This window comes from Anser anser (genome assembly GCF_964211835.1).
Source record: "Anser anser genome assembly, chromosome: 5".
Lineage (NCBI taxonomy): Eukaryota > Metazoa > Chordata > Aves > Anseriformes > Anatidae > Anser > Anser anser.
This window is the reverse complement of record NC_139725.1, coordinates 4753053-4775705: the sequence shown is the minus strand read 5'-3', so window position 1 is coordinate 4775705 and position 22653 is coordinate 4753053. Positions and strand designations below refer to the sequence as shown.

The 22653-nt window shown below is 37.6% G+C and overlaps 1 protein-coding gene across 1 annotated transcript in view; it reads right to left on the bottom strand.

The window, feature by feature from the left end:
* Positions 1 to 22653, bottom strand: part of INSC (INSC spindle orientation adaptor protein) — a 510527-nt gene that overhangs the window by 469173 nt on the left and 18701 nt on the right. The window contains exon 2 of the mRNA XM_083840240.1: positions 13002 to 13092. Coding sequence (XP_083696366.1) covers positions 13002 to 13092 — 91 coding nt within the window. The remainder of the gene's footprint in view (positions 1 to 13001; positions 13093 to 22653) is intronic.

The following is a 22653-nucleotide window of genomic DNA, read 5'->3' as shown; positions in this document are numbered from 1 at the left end:
ACTGGCCCAGAATCCAAGCCTGGTGCATAAACCTGCAGAGAACTACTGCTGCCGTACTTTGGGTCTTGAAAAACTGGAAAAACAATCAGAATAGATAATCATTAATTGAATTTACTGCTTCCCCATTCCAGTATTTTTCTGTCCTTTGTGTTTTCTTTCCACATTTATCCAATAAATGAATTGACTAACATGTACTACAACAAAATCAGGATTGATCAAAGTTTTGAAAAACAGTCTACAAATACATGAGAAGTATCAGCATAAAAAATGAAAGAAAGAAAAAGTCTCCTGCAAGCAGGAGATGGAACTATATTTCAAGAGATTCCTTCCAAACTAAACTATTCCTCACTTCTATGATTTATTCAAATCCAAAATCAAAAGTGAGTTAGTCAACAGTCATTCAAACAGTAATTTCACCCACTGAATAAAGACCTTCTTTGCATATAAACTTCTCTCCTCAATGCAGATGATACAGTAGAGTCCAATCTACAAATCTAATTCCAAGGATAGTCACAAAGTTACACTGGAAAGTGCAGCATCCTGGCTACTTTTCCAATGCTTCTCAGCTATGCCACCATAAGCAAGTAGGTCAAAGTCTGTTGAGCACATCTGAGGCTCTTCTGCCACAGGCAGGCGGTACCCTACCAAGAGCGACCAGCAGCCACCCTGTTCCTCGGCAGCATACTGACTCTACTGGCAGGGCTGGCCATTAGGAGACATGAGGCAGGTCAAGTTAGCATTTAGCTCTCCCGATTAGCTTTGTGCTCTGAACTCAGAAGACTATTTTTTAAAAGTGAAAAATTTGATATAATATTGCACTGTGAACATTTGCTTCCTGACTAGTTAGAAACTACTGATTCATAGTCATGTAATGTCCTCTACCTTTAAGCTTACTTATTTATAAACTACAGGTATGCCAGATGAACTTATCCTACTTGAATATGGAATATAAAAATTATTTTTTCATTGCTGTAGCAATGAAGTAACTTCCTGCATTATGCATTTCAAATTTCATCTACAAAGTTAGTTTCAAAATGCTAAGTTAAATTCCAAAATGGAACACTTGTGTATGCACAGCTATCACTGAATAAGACAGTTTTGCCCTACAGCACTTCCTAAAATGGTGCCTTCAACCATCTTGCCATCCATTGAATAACCTTGATCTGTCTTGATACCATTTCCTGGTCCTCCTCTTTCTCTTACAGTATTTTTTTTCCTCATCTTTCCCTTGTTTTACCCCTATCGACTCTTTATTCTGAGTAAAATCCTGCTCCCATTTAAGATGGGAAAAATATTTCCATCAGCTTTAATTGGGCAGAATATTACGCTCTTGATGTGAATGCTTTCTATTTCCATTGCACTGTAGAATGACTTCAACAATAAAGTATCTACAAAAGGTAAGGTATAGAAATCTCATACCTGAAGCATAGTCTATACATGCAACATAAAAGGATTTTCCTCTAAGAAAGTAAAAAAAAGCACATCTATAGTCCTTTAGGCTTATTGCCTTAAAATAACATATATATACTTCATCACATCTGAAATGCTGTAAGGAGCAAAAAGAATCAACTGGCACTGCTAACATTTCAGCTTAATATTAAACTCTTGTATGCATTTTACTCCATCACTCCAAGTCCCTCAGGGTTAATGTGAACTCAGAAAACCAGCCACTAACAGACACCAGCAAATTTAATGAGAGTAGAAATGGGGTCAGACTAGCATATTTCTTAAGATCACTCTACTATTTGTCAAAAAGGGAAAAAAAGCAAGAAACCATTTACAAAGTTGTAGCATTGTTCTGCTGGCTTTCTTAAATTTGCTCATTACAAGTTACTGAACAACTGATTACAAGATCACCATCCCTAGGCAGCAGTGAACCAGACTGAAACAGACCAGGCAATTAACTAAGGAAGAAATTCCCAGGAAATGTGAACTGAAGTGACAAATATATTGTATTCAATACAATCTGGTACTAGTATTTTGAATAGCTGAAAAGACAAGTAAAATCTAATAAGTAAAATAGTAAAATCTTAAAAATATCCTTAATAGAGTTATTTTTTTTAAATCAGTTTGGAAGAAAACACCTCAGAAGTGACAAGGTATACATGATTAATCATCATCCTCTGTTATAGCCACTGATGAAAAGGGTTTAGTGAATTTACATGTCAGGCAAAGACCCTATAAAAATGAAGGCAAAACATTGCACACAGAAGGAACAAGTCAGTCTTTGTGAACAAGCACATTCTGCACATTCATTGAAAGCAGCAGCTATATAGCATTCAACATTAGTGACCGACAACAGTGCAATTGGATGATGCATGCATAATAACAAGGCATATGAGGTCATAACATATCAAGTGCTTCGAAATTATCATTAGAACAGCAACTTGTGGAGATTTGTTAATAAAGGCTTCCTTTGCATTTCACCAGCTGAAGTAGAGGAAGATACAGGAGGGCAAAATGCTCGGCTTAAGGTCGAGAAATTAATCAGTAGTACAACCAGGGTAGAATCAGGAGGAATGAAGTACAATGCTCAAAATTAAAGCTTCAACAAACCTTACTGTCCTTTTGGAGACAGATGGCAACACTGCCTTTTCTCACAATAAAACAATAGCAAATTCAGTGAATTTCTTGAGCTTTAGAACCCCTTCATTAGTTTCATCTCTCTTTCAGAGTTGCATGAAAAGAAGGACTATTCCCTTTCCCTCCTTAATTCCCTTAAGAGAGGACCACTTCACCCTTTTTGAGCTCTTTTCCTCCTCTTTGGTTAGCTCAGTAAGGTGAATGTCCTTGGAATGCTCCAAAGTTTGTATTTTACAAGGAAAGATGTCTTGGATACAATGAAGTCAACAGCCAGAACTTCACCCTTAATGACCTTCCAGAGCTAACAAGAATAATTCCAGCTATATTACATACATGACAACAATATGGCCTAGCTGCTTAAATGACACGCAGAGTATGGATCTTTATTCTTGCCAGCAGAATAGTAACACCAGAATGCATGATATGCATAAAATTGCATACAAGGTCAGTCTCAAAACAGTTTTGCAAAATAGATGACTTCCAACCCCATAATGTAAATGGGAAAAAAGAGTCTTCACTGTGATTTGTCAAAGTTTACAAAGACATGGAAAGTAATCAAATCAGAGAGTAGACACCACACTGTTTTCCCTGTAAGCTGGGTTGTTTAAGTTTAATGTTACTTAACTTTGCCTCCCTGAAGACTTTTATTAACGGCAAACTCTTCCATATGTGATAAAACATACTAACACACAAAATAAAGCTTTCCAAGATGCACACCAAGAACTGCAGTCAGTGTAGTGGAAAATCTCTTGGTGCAGTTCACAGACAGGGTGTGAGACATACCGTGCTGTGGTGGAGCTGTGGGGCAATCATCCAGTTAGTTTTAGTATGACCTGCCAATGCCAGCATTACCACTTCTGGCTCCCTCCTTCCTACACCCAGGAGACAGTGCCGGAGATCAGCCTCAATCCTCAAGCACAGCATCACTGCCAGGCAGGCAGCAGCATTGCTCAGTGACTGCACGAGGCCAACTGCGAGCATCAGGCTTGCATGCTGTGGGATGCAGCTCTCTCTCGCTTCCTCCAACCCTTCCTTCTTTTGCATATCAAAACACACCAAGTTATCATGATGGTCTGGATCCTTCAGTGCTCTAGCGTCTGTTACTCTGCATCACTTTCTCCTCCTTAGCCACACAATTGCTGGGAGCAGTTCGTTCTCCACAGCTAATACACTGGGTTCAGAAGGAGTATGCTTGCAGTCCAGGCTTAGTCTTTACTGCCAGAAAGCTGACATAAACAATATAGAAAGTCAAGAACGGGGCTCTTACCAACTACCTGTGGCAATAGCATTCTAACATAACTACACAACATTACTGTCAGCAGCACCTCAAAGAAGCTATTTAACTATTATGGTATTTAGTGGGGAAGGGTTTGTTGTTTTTTAAAGTCCTTGTGGCAAATAGGCAAGATATGACATATAAGTAAGATGCCTGTATTCCTGAAGATGGTACCAAAACCAAACATTTTCCAGTCTAATATTACCTTGTCTTTTTTTGTGGGGAAGCAGATATGAGGGGGAAGGTCGAGGGTGAATAAGAATGTGGGGCGTGCAAGGGACACTGCCTGTGAACTAAAAGAGCAGAATGTTAATGCTACAGTCGTATAAATGTAAAGCAACATTATAATAGGCAAGAAATGCTGAAATCCAATTCTGAGTTAAAGAACAAAGATGGCAATAGAAATAAAAATATTTTATGATTTAAAAAAAAAAAAAAATCACAAGCTTCTCACCATACCAGTAATGTACCACAAACTTTCCAGCATCCATCTACATTACTAGAAGACTTCACAAAGCAGACAGCTGTCAAGACCTTAAGTCTCAAACTGATGTAGAAGCATTTGGTAGACTAAAAGAAATCAAAAACATTTGAATCGACTAACGCATCATTTACAATGTCAGATTTGTGAACACGAAAGAAAATCCTACACGCAAAATGAAACTAAAAAAAAAAAAAGAAAGAAACTAGCAGGACTGTCTTGTGAAAACAGCACAGGCATCCAACATAGTGGTAGAATATAGGTAAACCTGATCAGTAGATTTTCTGAAATATGCTACGGAAAAGCAAGAATGTGGAAGATTAGAACACAAGTAAATATAACCAACCATAAACAACATACAAATACTTTGAGTAGGTCTTGTTAGGACAAGGAAAAATTTATGGAGTGCTGAAAAGCACAAATTGTGGAGTCCAAGCCATAAAACAATGACTAGAATAACTGGTTTCAGGGTCCACAGCTGACAGGATAACTAATTCAATGTCACAATAAAATTCATGAAATACTGGTAAAATACAGCCAGAAAGTACCACCTGTGACTGGCAGATAACCTAACATTCAGGCAAGTTCTTTTTCCATTATTTTAAAGGCATTAATATGAAGTCCTCCCTGAAAAAGATATCAAGTCCTACACACAAGATATTCACCAGGCAGATGGGGTATGCTATGTCCTCTATACACAAACAGAGATAAAAGTCTCTTCTACAGACTTCCACGTTTCAAAATACGCATTCTGAAAATAATCAAACTTCTTATGATAAAGGCTATAGCAGTACTAGTTTGATATCTACACAGTATGCATCACATACTATGAAACATGCTCTTGACCCTGACAAGAGGGATTCAGGGTGAATTCTTAGCTGTCATTAAGGATGAAAGATGATGATCAATTAAAATAAAAAATGCTCCCAACTAACACCAAGCCACAAATACGAAATACCAACGTTAATGAAAAAAAGGTCTAGTGAGGCAAATTGAATAGATTGTTTAAATTCATCAATTTGTTCACATTTTAAAGTCACCCCAACTTCACAATTATTATAATGGACAAACTCAAATTCCCTTCAGGTTAAAAGCCAAAATTCTTTTCTGACTAATACAGTTCAACATAAAATATTATACGGCATAGCTCTGGGAAGTAATATAATATAATATGTTTCTGCAGCATAATATACAATTAATGCAAAGCTGTAGTGATAAAACCATCAGAATGAAAAGGTTAGGAAAAAATCTCACTTTCTGGCAGACTTGCACACCCCAAAAATGCATAAAGTACAAGTGAAGTCCAATTATTTTTATTGCCTATGAGCTAAAATGCTGACCTACACTTTAACATCCTGAGTATAGGAACAGAGATATTCTACCCATGTATTCAAAGAAAAAAACATTTGAGTTCATATTTTTCATGAGTGCCACAAAATGATGGTAAATCAATAGTCACTACTTTACTAACACCATCCCTTGAATCCAGTCAACTAGCAACACCTGAAAATCCTTCCCAGAAGCAGCATAGGGATACACATACCTGTTTTAGCTACTGCCATCAAAGCCCCTGCTAACAACCTGGCTTTCAGTTTTGTCACAGGTGGAATAAGACACTAACATCAAAAATACTTACTTCATAGTATGGTAAGCTCCCATTCTGAATCTATACAATTCTTCGCTGAATTGTTCTAGGGTGACCAAGTAAAATGAAAAGAACACAGGTTCATTAAATGAGGTACCATCAGTGCCTTGATCTATGCTATAACTGAATTTATTCCTTGTCGTTGGGAGGTAACTTGATAGCATTGCTGGCAGAGCCCCGTCCTCTCTTCTGTAGTATGCTATTCCTACAGCTTGCTAAAAAAAAAAAGTTTTTTCAACATTTTCCAATTCCATAGCAAGCATTACATTCTTGATTTTTTTTATTTTATTTTTTTTAATTTATGGAGCGGCAATTCATAGAGACATGTAAGCACAATGAACTTTGAAAACCTTCAACTCTCAGCTCTTGTATCACAAAAAATGTGTACTTGTTCTCTAGAGTTTCTTACAGTGTTTGTCTGAATGCTTTAAAGAGCCATGACATACGAGTTCGTGACATCATCCAAATAAAAACAATTATAGGGAATGTAGGGTTCAAATTAGTAGGACAAGATCTATGAACAGTAAGTAGCCTAAAAAACGCAAATAGAAAATACAGATGTTGTTTTCCACTTCACAAGAAGTGCTTATCTGACAGGAAGTTCAGTTTGCAGACATGGGTGGGAAAAGCCAGAAATACAGAACAAGTCCTTTATTATTAGCAGCAGACACTACAGAAAGCCATGAAAAAAAGATTTCAGAACTTAATGAAGATGCTTAAGCAGTGTAAGGACATATACAATCACTGATTAGACAAAGCATTTAGAGTGTCTATATTTAAACAATTTTTTATAATTATGAACTTGAGCACAGTCTTAAAGTTGTGCATTCTTATAAATAGATTGCTGATTCTTGAAGAGTCAAGGTGCTATTAAAAGATGGAAAGGTGAGGTGAGTCTTGTGAGGGCTGGCCCTAATAACAGAAATGGTAACAAATTGAAGAAACCATGCAGATATGCAGCAAGTAGAAAGGTGTTTTGTAGCAGCTAACAGCTACTGTTAAAAAAATAGACCAGACTGAGATAAAACTGAATAGCTTCTATTCAGACTAATTCACAGAAGTCACATCCCTAAGAATCATTCACTTGAGGGTTTTGTATTTAAGAAAGTAGGCACATGAAACAAATAATATTTCAATGAACTAACATGCAATCAAATCTAGTTGCTGCCCCAAACTCACTACAGACCAGAACTTCAGTTTAAGGCCTCATGAACATATGGCATCAAGACCTACAGATCCCCACCACCTGCAGAATACAAGGGGCAAGCAGTCATTGGCTAGCTGAATAAAAAGAAACACTCCTGTGCAATTTTGCCCAAAACTTTTTTTTTTTTTAAAAAAATGACAGGATAATGTAATTTCCCCGCCTTTGACTCTGCAGACTAAATCACAAGGTATTGGTATAATTTTAGACACTATGGATGGAAGACCAACAGGATGATACATCCTTTGCCTCAAAGCCCTATGTAGTGTTGCATTTGTTAATAAAGAACATGTGAATGCAACATTAGACGTTGAAAGACTCATCATGTGTCTTGTACCTCAAATTCAGTGTTCTCAAAACACCTCTTCTCAGCTGTACAGAGGCCATATGACATTCTAGAAGTAAAATCCAAGGTGTAGCCCTTGAAATAATTCAGCTTATAAGCAGGAAAAAATGCATCTTGCTTTCCAAAAATCCTTAAGTTATCTTTCTTATTAGGAATATTTTTGTCAAGTTGTTTTTTGTTTTTTTGGTTTGTTTTTTTTTTTTTTTTGGTTGAGAATGTAGCTTCCTTTAAGAAAAATCCATTATAAACTTCCATCTGTTTCATTTTATATGTCTATATGTTCCATCAATGTCTGCGTGTTTGTCATCTTGATCTAGGAGGAAAATGAGTCGAATCAATGCAGTTTCTACAGCATAATTCTGGACTTCACTTGCTTTAAGTCTCAATTTTCAACTTTTGGCAAACACTCTGTCAAAATAACAATTCAGCCCAAATAAAAGCTTTTTTTATTCTAGTTTTGTGATTTTTTTTCCTAGCATCATTTCAATATATAACTCTTTCCCTATCGGGCTATCAGCAAAGTAGTTAGAGGTGCAGAAGACAAAATTGTTCCCATCACTTCATTGGTGGAATGTAGAAGCTCAGAAACGTTTGTTTTCAGAACCTAGAGCTCAGAAGCATTTGTTTTCTATTTGTGTAATGAAAACCCACAAGTTAATGTGAACAATCCAATGAGAATTCCCTGCAGTTTGTAATGAGATGGTAGTCTGGTTCATATCTTCTGCTGAGAAAAAGGTTTGGGTTCTCTGGCCATACTTGTGTTACATTGACTACATTCTTGCTTCCACTGTAAAGTTATCCCTAGAAAGGAATTTTTCTTAAATCCTTCTATGAACCTCCCCCCTTTCAGTAATTTCCATCATATCTGACACAGTGTACAGACTAGATACAGTTACTACAACTTCTACAGTTCCTTTCACCAGAGGAGTGAACATGCATGTGCAATGAGCAGATCTCCAGCCACCACTACCTGCCATGCAGAAACAAAAAATAAGTTTTTAATTTCTTGAAATGTTAAGAGAAAAAAAAAATTTTATATATATATATATATATATATATATATATATATATTTAAGGTAAAAAAGCCAAAAGACCTACTGTAAGAAATCTGGGTTTCTTAAGAGATGATTGCCACTTTAATATATTCTTAATTGCAGAGGGCATGTAAATCTTAATTTATATAACAGGACATCTAAGCAGATCCTTTAGGAAAGTTATCAGAACACCTGCAGATACATGGCACATTTTAAAGAGCAGAGTGAAGCTATAAATACACATGGAGTGACCTCATTCATATTGTTCTCTTTCATAGAACTCAGATCTTTAGTTAAAAAAAAAAAAAAAAGGAAGAAAGTAACAAAAAGAGGAAGGGCTGCCTTTTGGTTAAGAACTGGGAGGCAGGAAACTTGGATTCCATTTTTGGCTCTGCCACAGAAGTCCCTTATGGCCTTATCCCTTATCCCCTTTTCCAACTTCAGGGAGATCAAATAAAGGAAGTGATTTCCAGAGGTCTTAACTGTAAGTACCTAGAGTTGAAAGACTTGTCTAGATTCTCTGCTTCACCTCCTTCATCTAAAGCACAGTGATAAAAAAAAAATATATATATATATACTAATAAAGATGTAAACTTCCTCAAGAAAACAATAATAGTATTAAAACAATAAAAAAAATCCTAAATATAGATACAAAATAGGCTCATCTTTCTGGTCCTCAAAGTATTCACTTTTAACAAAAAAACAAACCTTTAAATATTCAACATTGCCTTTGCTCTTATGCAAGTCGAAATTATAATCTGCAGGATCATCTTCCATTTTTAAACAGTAAAAATGTTTAGACAATGTATTAAGCAGTACAGCAGTATTGCATTTTGGACCCTCAAGAAGACACCACCCGCACTTCATTTTCAAGAGTGACTGATGGTTATATAGAACAAATTTAAAGTTTTTTCAGCAAGATGAAGTCTTTTTGGTTTTGTTTTTAAATACCTAATTTCTACTGACAATCCTCCTATATTTAAAAAAGCATTTTTTTTTCCAAATGTGTCCGATCATACTGAATTTGTCTCAGTTGCAATGGCAAACCAAACATGACCCAGGAAAACAAAAACAGTGTCCTATTTTGCTTTTTGTTATGAGTACCCTTTGTTTAGCTGAATGACTTTATATTCAGTATGCCAAAGGTTAATTTTGGTTTACTATGCAACATGGAAAGTATAAGAAACTATGATTACCATGAAAAAATGGTACATTAAGTTTTAACTTAAAGCAAACAAAAAGACTGATGAGCTTTCGTTACAAAGGAGGGGAGGAGAAGGACAGAAAATAAAAATTGATTTCTTTAACATTGTCTTCCCTATCTGGAAAAATTCACCAGAAATGTGGGAAATCAATTCCAATAGATGCAAATAAATAGGAATATTTTTCAAAAGCTATGCTAAAACACTACAGAATGTTGCTATATACAACTCTAGTGAATATACACAATTCACATGCTAAAGTGAGCTGGACATTACTGATGGCAACAGATTATTCTTTATGGTCATGTAAAGTGCTTCATGTAGGACTAATGACAGCTTTTAGAGACTAACTAGGTGTTTGTTTTTGTTGTTGTTGTTTTTATTAATAGAACTATCTTCAATTGTTTTCTAAGAAAAAATCATCACAAGTTGTAATTTCCTGACTCAGTGAAACAAAGTTTTTGTACCAGTAATTTTGTTTTTCTTCAGGATATTGTATATCTTTAAGTATTGCATCTTTAACAGTCTAGATGTCAATTACAGAAGGTGGGTCTGACAGTACTTTAGAAAGCTACTAGAATAGTGAGTCAGTACTCTAGAGATTTTCCAATACAAGCAGTGATTTCCCACAAAATCCAGAAGAGAATAATGTAAACAACAATTCATGAAGCACATCATCTCAGGTCCCAATTCCAAGCTCCTTATACAGCCAAGGTAATTGTTGACTTTAATGGCTGCTGTGGAAACACAGGGAATTTGTACGTATATGGTACATTTTTCCTACGGAAACAGATACTGCTGCCAGAGGATGTGTTTGGTTTTACTTCTCAAAAGATTCTGAGCTAAACATGAAGCCAGGAACAGCCACGGTGCTACACAGCACTAACCAACCTCAGTTGAATTTGTGTTACCTCTTCCCTTTGAGAGGACACAGCAGCACATTTCTTATAAATTAATTCAAGCCCCTCTCACAAAAAGCAGGAGCATGAACTGGAATGCCGAGGCAGGCATACATCCTAGGCATGATTACAGGAACAGCAGATAAATAATCCTTGAATCTCGCTAGTCATTTTGAAACCTGATTAAATCCTTTAAAAATTCCTATAGGATCTGCACCACTCCCTTCTCTAACCCAGATAAGTAACTTAATCACACAAAGTCAATTTCTTCAGTAGAGCTATTATGTTAAGGGTTTTCAAAATGAAAAACATTTTGTACAATTCCTGGACATTATTGTTCCAGTCTGTGTTCTTTCCGCAAAATCTTACAGCAAATACCCATTTCCTCATATTCAATTCTAGCCTTCCCTATGCCTTCATTTGTCGACCGCTAACAATTTCCCTCTACCCATCATTCTTGTTACATGGACTTTCTCTGGTGCAATGCTCAAGTAGAAAAAGTATTGTCTTTCAGAATAAACATGGAAAAGAATAGGTTCTTATTCACCCGGGGCAAAAGAGTGTTTACTTATAACTTCACTATGTAAAATTGCCCTGCTGGACTAAGCAGTTTGTCAGAACATAGTGCTTGCTACATGGGACTTCTTCAGATAACTTCTTGTGATAAGACACATCATAATGAGGAGTCGATGTAAGGCAGTACATTTTTATTCATGTAGCACTGTGGCATCCTGCTGCTTCCCTGCACAGAGAGGAACTGACCTGCAGGCAGGTTCCCTTTCCAGAGAGCTCTAAACTACAAATTCAGTTTTTCAGTTCTGTGCTGATGCTATATCTAACATATATTGTTCCCACTACACATTTCCAGTTGCTAGCATAGGCAGTCTGCAGCTAAAACCCTCATTTATGAACTTGCAAGCAAAACTTCCCAGCATCAAGCTGGACCAGCAGTTGCCACCCACAGGACCTACTGCCTTTGGTCCTGTTTGCAGCTAGTTTTCCACTCCAATGAGTCTTCACCAGCTCAGTTTGCAATGGGAGTTCCTGCATACTAATTGGTCTGCTATTAATCTACTATTCAGCTTACAGAAACCATTAGTTATCACTAAGAAATTACTCCAGATATCTGGTACCTTATCTGATCATTAGGTTTGCCTCAGCTTTTCCAAGTGAAAGTCATTAATCTGATTCCACTGTTGTGTGCCTCTGAAGCAATACTCCACAGTTACATCCCATGGAAGAAAATTAAACTAATGAATGACAGGACACCTCATTGCTATTTATATCAGTCCATGCCACACCTGGTTACCCAGGACTTCTAGGAGTCGCCAATTTCTAAAGCAATTTTTGGCTAGAATCCAATAAATAATACTGATTTCCTTGGTATATGGGGTCCCCAAACTACATTCCTGCATATAATATATCTTCCAGAAGACAACATACACAAGTAGTCTTTCAGTAACTATAAAATTGATGGCATTATCAAAATATCTGCTGGAAGATTCAGACTGGGAAAAACAGAGGAATAACAAATTTCTCATGAAAAAAAAACACTGCATTCTGAGACTACATATCAGCAGCCAGTTGACTAGAGGAAAGACTTACAACCTGACCTGAAGAAAGACAGCTAAAAAAAAGGAAATTGAATCTTTCTTGTTTCTGATTTTATCCTTGTATTCAGCAGCCACAAAAATCAATTGTGCCACCTGTCAAGACTGTAGTTCAATGAGAACACGAATTTACTATATTCATTATCCATTTTTCCCTTTTCATGCAGCCTCCATTAAGTTAAACATGAAACTATACTACAGATACTAGCTCTCAGCCAGCAGCCAGATTATAAAAACCGATTTATTATAGTAGAGTCACCAGTTTTTCCAGTCGCCCCCAGGGTCTGAAGAGATTACGCTATAACTTCAATATCATTACCACAGTTACAAATAGAGAAACCAAACCACGTTCAAGAAATGTATATTTATAGTTTTCAGCAGCCTGCAGAGTACAGTGGATGCCAGTGAGTTCCATCATTACAAAGAACCAACCCAGTACCTACAGTTGTATCTCTATCACAAACTTGCTCATCCATTTAAACTGCTGACCGCATATTTGCTGTCGTGACTTACCACACTGCAGGTATACAAATTTGAAAATCCCTTGAAAAATGCAGCCTGGATTTCACATTCATTCTCAAGATTTTGTATGGACATTATTTAAAACTGAGTTTAACATGACTTTTTAATCTGCTTTGGATCCTCAAAAAAAAAAAAAGTGCAGATGCAGCCTTGGAGGCATTTAATCACTCAAGTCAGCATGAATGAGTGTACCACTTACCGCTGAACAGGTAACGGAAGGGAATCTAAGTGGTCCTCACCCTTAAAAGCCATATTTATCCTCTTATGTATGCTTTTCCATAGGCTGGAATCTAGAAAGAAAACAAAGTCATTTAGTAAACCCAGGGAAACTCAAGCCTCTTCAGTCCAGTGTAGCATGGCATTCTCCTAGTGATTTGTGGAGTTATCTCATCAGAAACAATTCAAAAAGCTTATTTACCTTAGGTTATTACACAACTCCATCAGATAACAAAGGCCAATAAGTACATTTCATGGCATAAGAAACATAGGGCTTTGCATATTCATGAACTTCCTGGATTACTGCACAGGTCAGAGCCATCTGGGTTGAACACACTACTGAGTAAACAGTTATTATTTAGTATCATTTCTAAGTCATATTGCATTAACTAGCACTACAGAGAAAAATCGGTTTAGTAAAACTAATTCTTCAGGTTATCACGTAAATAAAAGATTACTACAGAAAGCAAGTGCATAGTTGTATAATTTCAGGATCATATAGCACTACATCTACAGAAAGACCCTTGAAGTCTAAGTTATTGAAATATTAGATTCCTCCATGATACACAATTTCATTTTTCTATTAGTTCAAAACACTGTATAAATTATCCTCCATGTTTTCGCCTTATACCTCATGGCCAGGATAAGCATCCAAAACCCCTGTACCAGAAGGAAGTAAGAGGGTGCCAAAAATGCAAAAAATGAGGGTGCCATTTCCCTCCCTCTCCATTTAGTTAGCCCCATCTTCCATTAGGGCATTACCCACTATGGATCAATGCATATTCTGAGCAGAAATGAGAGCAGAGTTAGTCTTCAGAAATGGTGAAGCAATCCCCACTCATCCACATGGCTGCAGAAAGAACTAATGCAAAATATTTGAAGGAGAATTTTAAGCCATGACTCAAGAATAACAAGGAGATGAACAAATCTGGAGGAGGCAAGGAACAGTGGGGAAATAATGCTTTCCTAGATGTGGAAAATAAATAAATAAATAAAAGGATCAATGAATCTTACTCAGAAAACATACACAAGAAATTAATGCTGTTTCTGTCACCAACTGAGGGAAAAGATTTTTGATGCAACCACTTCTGAAATTCTGCCATTTTGTTACTGGCTACTTTCTGCAAGCTGAGTCAGCCAGTCATTTAAGAAATTTGCCACTCCAAATTGCTCTTAATTGACACAGAGTGGTCCTCAGCATCTTTCCTAGCAAACCAATCTCATTGCTAATGCACGTCCTTGGGGTTTTTTTTGCCCCCCAAATCCCACAGACATTGTCCTAAACACAGAAATACAAAGTAACACACTCAACATGCTCTGCCCAGTATGGCACCAGATAACTTGGGCAATGTTGTCCCCATCCTACCCCTTCAAGTTTTCCTGGAAGTAACAAAGTTAATTTTAACAAATATTGAAATATACTTCATTACATGCACGTGAGAAGAATCTTATTTGCTTTTCTGGGGGAAATTTAAATATCGCTAAACTTTGGTTTTAAAAGATCACCAGCATCCAATACCTGATAGACTCTAACTGAATTCTCACTTGTCCAAGTAAGAAAATATTAGCATGCATCCTTCTGCTCCCATGATACTCTGATATGAACAACAGGCTTTCTTGTTTTTTTGGTTTTTTTTTTGGTTGGTTCGTTTGTTGTTTTTTGTTTGTTTGTTTGTTTTAAATCATATAGTATATGTTGTATATACAGCACTAACTGGAAGAAATAATCTTTTTTTTTTCTTTTTAATAGCAGGTTGTTTGTTTTCTGCCTTTTTAAAATACATTTGAATTACCAAAAATAAATAACCACAGAATCCAATTTACTGTAACGAGCTGATCTTGACTACCTTCATTTGGGGAAAAACCTTTAATCAAAAGATGAACATGTCTGCATAAAATCTTCATCCCCAGCATAAGGTTTCCTGTCATGTGAAAGCGAAACTTTCTCTCAGCCTGCAGAAGTGCAGACATTGCAGACACTGCCTATCTCCTCCTGTTCAGCATAAGGCACATGTTTTACCTTCTATGCTACCAATGCAAAAATGAACAGCTTCCCTTTGGCAAGCTCAAGCTGCTTCACCGTTAGTTCAGCCCACTAACAGAATTTCTATACATACAAATCAGAGCATCTGATGTATTCCATTATTTCTGATCAGTGACATAATGTACACAGACATAAATTAGGTTATTGCATCTCATTGTGCTCTGTAAATTAGAAACATGACAAAAATTCAGCTTTTTTTAAAGGCTGTCTTCCCATAAAACACACATTTACATTATGGCTGAGAGCCTTTAAAAACATGATCAACTCCTACTTAGAGGTCACTTATCTTCCAGGAACAACAACAAAATACGTTACCAATATCTTCACCAAACAGCCTGTTTCACGACTGTGATGAGAATTCAAATCGTCTTTAAGCCCAAGTTGATGTGAGCATACGTAAATGCATGTTAAAAAAATGTATATGTGCATATGTTATACATATACACAAAACACAAATGTATCAACTTTACAGATACTAATAGACAACATTAGCAGAAGCTAATGTTTTTTTCCCCACCAGCTCTCAGTATACACTGGATCGGGACCAGATCTGGCCAGAGATGCTTCCTAGGCAAATGTACCAAAAAAATAACACTCCTTGTAAACTGCAATACTGGTCATTTTTGTACAGGCCTGAGTAAAACCTTCGTGCTGAAATAATACAAGCTTTATTCTTGGACTTTTATAAATCCAATTTTTTAATAAATTATATACAATTTTATGTAAGTGTCTGTATATACACTTGCATCATCACTTTAAATAACTTATGATCATGTCTAATTCTTCTGGTAGTTAGTGTATGTGGAATTAGATGTATTCAAGGCAGCAGTCTCTCCTTGTGTTCTTCATCTTTCTCTTTGTCCTGTCAACACTGAACTAGATTTTAAGATGTTATTTCCTCATGTTTAACTAGATACATGTAAGATAAGCACACCATAAATCACATTTTATTCCCACCAAAGACAGCCAAAAACTTCTTTCAGAGAATTACTTCACAATAAGAAAACAAAACATCACATGTGCAACAGCATATAAGCACTGCTCACAGAAAAACAGTGACAGTGGAGGTAATGACCTTAATGGCCAAAAAAATATCTGGAAGAAGTAACTTGCTCATACACAAATACCATGTGCTGGTGCTAGAAACTGATACAGAGCATGAAAAACAGCTTTGAGAGCTCACAAACTAGCCCACCTGAAAGATAAAGAAAGAGTCTCAACCTAATTTACACCAGGCCTCATCAGCACAGCAGTGCAGCTGGGAGCTGTCAGGTTGCTGGTTCCAAAACAGCAGATTCCTCCTGCATTACAAGAGCTCCCTGCTGGGAGTCTCTTCTTGCTGAAGTCTGTTGTAGCAGACTTCTGAAGCGCAACACGACGTTTAGCATCCTAAGAAAGATGTTATTTCTGCTAGAAAATAGATTGCATCTTGTTAAACCTCCCAGTTTAAGTTATTTCTCCATCATTCAACACAACAGCATGTTTAACAAGCTAAAAATTAGGAGAATTTTAGCAGTCTGGATTTCTGTTAAACATATCGCTGTCCAAAACCATCACAGTAACATCACGTATTCAAGGTGAAATAAGTGTGACTCATTTACTCCTATTACTGATGGCCTTAAGGAAGTTCTCCATCACAAAATGACACCCTGAATAATTAAGCTCTAAAAGTCACACAATTAAATTCACATTTTGAACACATTCACTGCTTGCATGTCCATCCTTGTAAAGGCTTAAATCAAAAGGCAAATCCATGAACTTTTGCCATCCCATTTCTAACCCCTAACATCATAATTTCAACACTAAGAATACCTGAAAATAAGGTCAGTCAAGAGCATAATTTTTTTTTCTGAAAGACAGAAAATCACGTATCTGGCATGTGATTATTGGTAATCAGAATGAGAAGAGCAAGTTACTTGTAAGTAGCATGGTTAGCCTGAGAACAAGAAGTCATTAGCTGAAGTCATTTTAGACTAGATATCTTTTGATTAATATTAACAGTTCCTGTCCATAGTAAAGTACAATATCTGTTCTGCCAAACAGTGCCTGTCCTCATTTTACAATGCTGGGAGTCTGGGAATCATTAGTTATTATTCTTCTGTTAGACAGAGTAACTGTTAATGGAATGCCACAAATCAAATTAAGAGCAAAATTCTGACAGCATTTATGTGAGAGGTCAGAAAGTAAACACACACACCGTGTCCTTCAGCAACATGTCTGGTCCATCTGAAGTTATTCATACTAACCATTTGAGGACTCAGGATCCTGTGGTTATTTTGCATTATAACAGATTTATACAGGCCTGAATTAATTGCAATAGTAAAAGTCAACTGAGTATTAAGCTAGGTGTCACAAATCTAAGAAGCCATAAAACCAAAAGCAAGAAGTAATGAAGAGTCCTTCAAACAATGCATTAAAATGGGTTGTATTAGTGTGGGACCATATACACAGATGTATGTACCACACTCCTGGAATGCAAAATTCAAACTAGAATGGGGGGGAGGGGGGCGGGGGGGGGGGGGTGTGGAACAGGTGCTACCTGCAGCACTCATTTGTGATAGCAGCTCTTGCAGAACCAATAATCAAACTGGAAGCACTGCTGAGCAGCCCATGCTTTATACTTCAAGTACAATCTGAAGCACAAATCCATTTTCACTCACAAAGGGTTTTATTTTTAATGCATATTTCTTCCCTTCTTTTCGTCTCTATTTTCAGAAGAGACAGGATTTCATTTTAAACAATTCTGTGTTTATCTTTGACAACACCCATTATGTATATGTATGTGGATATTAATTCAAACTGAAGTCTGTACAGCTTCTTTTCTGCTTTGGATTTTTCCTCATCTTAGCCTTACTCCGCACAGCTGGAAATTCAAAACAAGAAAAAAAAAGAGGTAGATAAAAATCTACCTCTGTTCAAGAAGAGCATCCTGAAAATTACAGATAGGAAACATTACTTGGAGATCTTCAGTTAGCATGAGAAGTATAACATGGCCAACTGCCAAGAACCATGGGAAAGGAAACATATCTCAAGCTAGTCTCCTAAGACTGGGTCTCATTTATCTTCACACAGAGTTTGATTTCTTCGTTCACCTTTGGGTTTTAGAGCCTTCAGAATGTCCTTGCACATCCAATTTCTTCCTCTGTGATCACCACAAGGCAAAAATCTGTTTTCCAGGCAAGGAATGTGGGCTTGTTCATTCCATTTCTGTATTTTAACAAGTGAAATGACATGGAAATTCAAAAATTCACTGACTAGGATATCTGCAATACAGCCAGAAGAGCTGATTGCACTGGGAGGGGAAGCAGAGACCCGAGTTGCCCAGGTAATCCAGCTTTCTCCATGACAAAATATACATATAACTACAGAGATCAGAAATAGGAAATCTGAAGCACTCTAGTCAGTCCTTACGCAAAGGCATGATCTTTTTCTTACAATGCATCTTTCATTAGTTTTCCCAGTTAGATATAAAATCTCTAGAAAGACAGAGTTTACATCACCATGGACTAACCATGGACTAACTGCATTACAAAATACTTAAAAGAAGGAAATAGAGAAAGGTATAGCTGATTCTAGATTCCACACCCCCAGGCCCCCCCCCCCCCCCCAAAAAAAAATTTATATATATATATATATATATGTATATATAGGGCAAAAAGCCACTGGACTAATCATTTAGCTGTTGTTTTTTTTGTTTTTTTTTTTTTCTTTTTCTTCAACCTTATCAGTGAAAGTCTTTAAAATCTCCCTTTCTGAAAGGGGCACACCAATTTAAATAGATAGCAGTATTATGGGAGCAAACTGATTAGTGGTCACATTCCTAGCAATTAGCATTTTAGAGGCAGTTTGGCTCAAAAAGAATTTGCTTTTGAGGTTCAGGAACTGAATAATAGTTGGCAAGTTGTTGCACTTTGAAGCTATATTTTATCTTTTATGTGATGCAGAATAATCACCATATAAAAATGTTTATTGGTTCTCAGAGCAGTATTAATGCAGCCTGCTACCACAAAATGCTGAGAGGTACAACTCCTCTGCATTTACACTTCCCTTGCTTGCTGACAGAAAGCAAAACGAGTTCCCCCTCCTGTCTTCATCAAGGAAAAAAACAACTAGTGTAACATCACACAATCCTTAATTCAACCACTCGTAATAAAGACATCCCTGTTCCTGACAATGGCCTCTTAGTTTTGAAGGTTTTTCTGAAAGAAACAGGTAAAGACTGGTTTTAACCACACGGTTTGTTGACTGCCTCTCTTCGCTGTGGATTGACCTCAGACATGGCGCCCACAGCAATGGCCCCTGCGAGGTGTGAGGGCTTTCTTTGAGGAGGTGTCCGGCTTCCATCAGAACAGACAAGAACCCTTTATTTTTCCCTTTTTTTTTTTTTTTTTTTCCCTCCCCAAAATTAGACATTAACAGGGAAACACCAGCTGTAAATTTAGTACCTCACAGGTATGTGCCAAGAGCTCCTGCGCTGCCGCCAGAGCCCCAGGCGCTGCCCACCACTCTGAACCGGTTCCAGCCGGTCCTGGGGCAACACCTGAGCCCGCCAAAGCCAGCCCCAGCCGCCAGGGCAGCAGCCTCGGGGCGAGGTGCAGAGGGGCCTGCGGCCACCCTGAGGAGGGACTGTGAGGAAATGGGTGTCAGCACTGCCTCTGCCTCCTTGAACACCCACCTCATGATGAAAATAAGGGCAGCCAAGGCAGGGTGCCCCATCCTGGAGGTGTTCAAGGCCAGGCTGGATGGGACCTTGGCCAACCTGACCTAGTGGGTGGCATCCCTGCCTATGGCAGGGGGTCTGGAGTTAGATCATCTTTCAGGTCCCTTCCAGCCCAAGCCATTCTATGATTCCTCAACACCTGTGTTAGGATGTCAGAGCTTTGTGTCGGTGATAAATTCAAGTGAAATTCCCCTGCTTTGGTCTGACACCCTTGGCAATAGACATGTGCAAACACCTTACAGCATAAGGGTCTAAAATATTTCATCTGGTCTCCTCCATGGGAAGTGGGACCTTGTCTCCTCCCTAGTCTCCTCATGAAGAGGTCAGAAATAAAAGTGCTATTACTTCAAATAGCCATTGTGTAGGATACAAATTAAAATAGAAAGGGCAATTTTTGCACCTTACTCTAAAAGCTTTTTCTCCTCTCCACCAACCCCAATTTTTTAATTTCACTTTTTAATTTTATTTTTTAATTACAGCCCAGCCAACGGCTAAAGGAGAACAGTATGTCATCAGTGCAAAACAGATCCCAAAGTGGGGGGTCTGTACCTAAAGACCATGCTGAGCAAGTGGCAAGCAGCTGGGCAGGCACCATTTTGTAGAAGAACAGCTGAAGGCAAGGGGAGCAGAGAACTAAGACTCAGGCCAAGGCAAGTTTGTAACACTGGCATGTCCAAGAAGAGATGTGAGCTGCACAAGCACTAACTTCCTAAAAGCATCATGGGGGATTGCTTTGTTCATCTCCATGATTTTTCAATAGATCTTCAAAAGCAAGGAAGTCGTTAGAAGTTGCTTAAAGCAGGAAAGGCATTTATTCACCCCTCCCTTCTTATGCCTGTCAAGTTGCTTTAAAATTGTAATTCTAGTACATAAAACTGATGCCTTTTTTGAAGTTCATTTTACTCTCCTACTCTACGTATCAAACTTGTATAATAAATACTGCTTTGTCAATAGCCTCATCTCCCTCATGACAAGTCCTGATTCCTTGTGTGGACTGTGCTGCTCACAAGAAATGCCTACAGAGCACAGCAGCTTTACCGTTTCACTTCTTTAACATGGGCTTCTACATACAAAAAAGTTACAGCTATGGTTTGCTATTTCCCCTACAAACAAACAAACAAACAAAAATATCCAGAGGAGCTTAAAATAAAAAGGGACAAAAAGAAAGCCATCTCCATTTCCAGGCAGAAAATAGAGAAACAAATTAAATGACTTATCCAAAGTTAAGTGACTTAGCCAAAGTTAAACATGAGACAAGTACAAACTGAAACCAGTTTTCACTCAGTCCAATACTCTAAGTTAGCACCTAGAGAAGATGATAACCTTGTATTTAACAGCTTCATTAACAGGAAAAGAATAAGGACCTATACAAGTTACTCACTACAAGGAAGGACAACATCTTTACACATCTCTGTACACAATCCATTTTCTGTAATGAAAGGATTTCTTCTTACTTAACATCCATTTCAGCTAGTCAGACAGGCAGTCTGAAAGCCATCTTTTCTTATATTGATATTCCTCCAAAGAACAAAAAAAAAAAATCTGACATTTTAACTGAGATGAGCAAAACAATATTATTAATTCAGGTCACAGCCTACCCTACCAGAGTCTTTATTGGAAGTATTGCAAGGCATTACATGGTAAACAGTGGTGGTATTTTCACAATATTTGCCAGCAGCCATTAATTTTTTTTCATTTTACAGAGTTAATATCCAATTGCTCTTCTTTGTTATAACTCTGAAAACCTTAAAACCAACTTCAGACCAATAAATGCACATTTACCTAGAAGTTAAACACATAAGGCTAAGAACACCTCTCTCTAGTCATTGAACAGCCTCTATTTGAATTACCAATAAACTTGCTACTTCTTTACTTCTGTCAATAAAGTCATCATCCGTCCCCATCCCTCCTCCTCCCCCACCGGGGAAAAGAAAAGGACATTGGGGAACCTATAGAGAAGGCAATATGGCAGAAACAATAGATGCCAGATCTATTGCCTGCTAACAAGGCATTTCAACAGAACACAGGAATAGGGAACTCAATTTAGTAACAAGCATGTGAGCCAACACACACCAAGGAACATGTGAAACAGATGTGGTTGAGCTATGTATTTTGAGGAGCCAAGCTCTCTTAGCAGTGATTCTACACTAGGCTACCTCCACCCTAATTGCGGTGTCTGCCTTAAATCATGTCTTTCCTAGGAGGAGACAAGAAATCTAGTAGAATAACACAATTTTCTTTCTACAAGCTGGAAAAGAATCTGAGCAAGTCCATGTCCATAAACAAAAAAATACAAGTGTTTTAGTACAGAGCAAGATTTGAGTATTCTGTTTCTTGTTGCATTTTTCCTTTAGTAACTCCAATTAACTCCTCCAGACAGCCTGTCAACAGAGCTCTGTTGCATAGTCATTCTAATTCTATATAAAAGTGAAAAAGTAGCAATGGGATTTTTCTTTTTCCTTCCTCTTTTATCAAAGTAGAAAATTCTGCATTTGTATTTTTGAACAACTGCCAAAGAGTATCCAGTCATAAGACATTTTCTCCTCCGTCCTTCACACAAAGTGATATGAAGGGGCCAGAAACCTGTAATAATAATGCAGATAGGGAATCCCCAGCAGCTCTAGAGGCAGAACAAACTGCTCTGTAGGATCATTCCCACATTCAGTGTCTCCAGGGCAAGCGTAGTGTGACCAGAGCACATCAGGAAAGCCCTAGCAAATCTAAGGCTCAGGGGGACTTTGCAGCCTGTACACATTAGATTAGATATACTCTAGAGATCAAGCGGTGTCTTGGGAACAGCTTGAATAGGAAAGTGCCAAGCTACTTAAAGTCAATGTACTGCACTCAGTCAGTGTCAAAAGCACTCCTGTG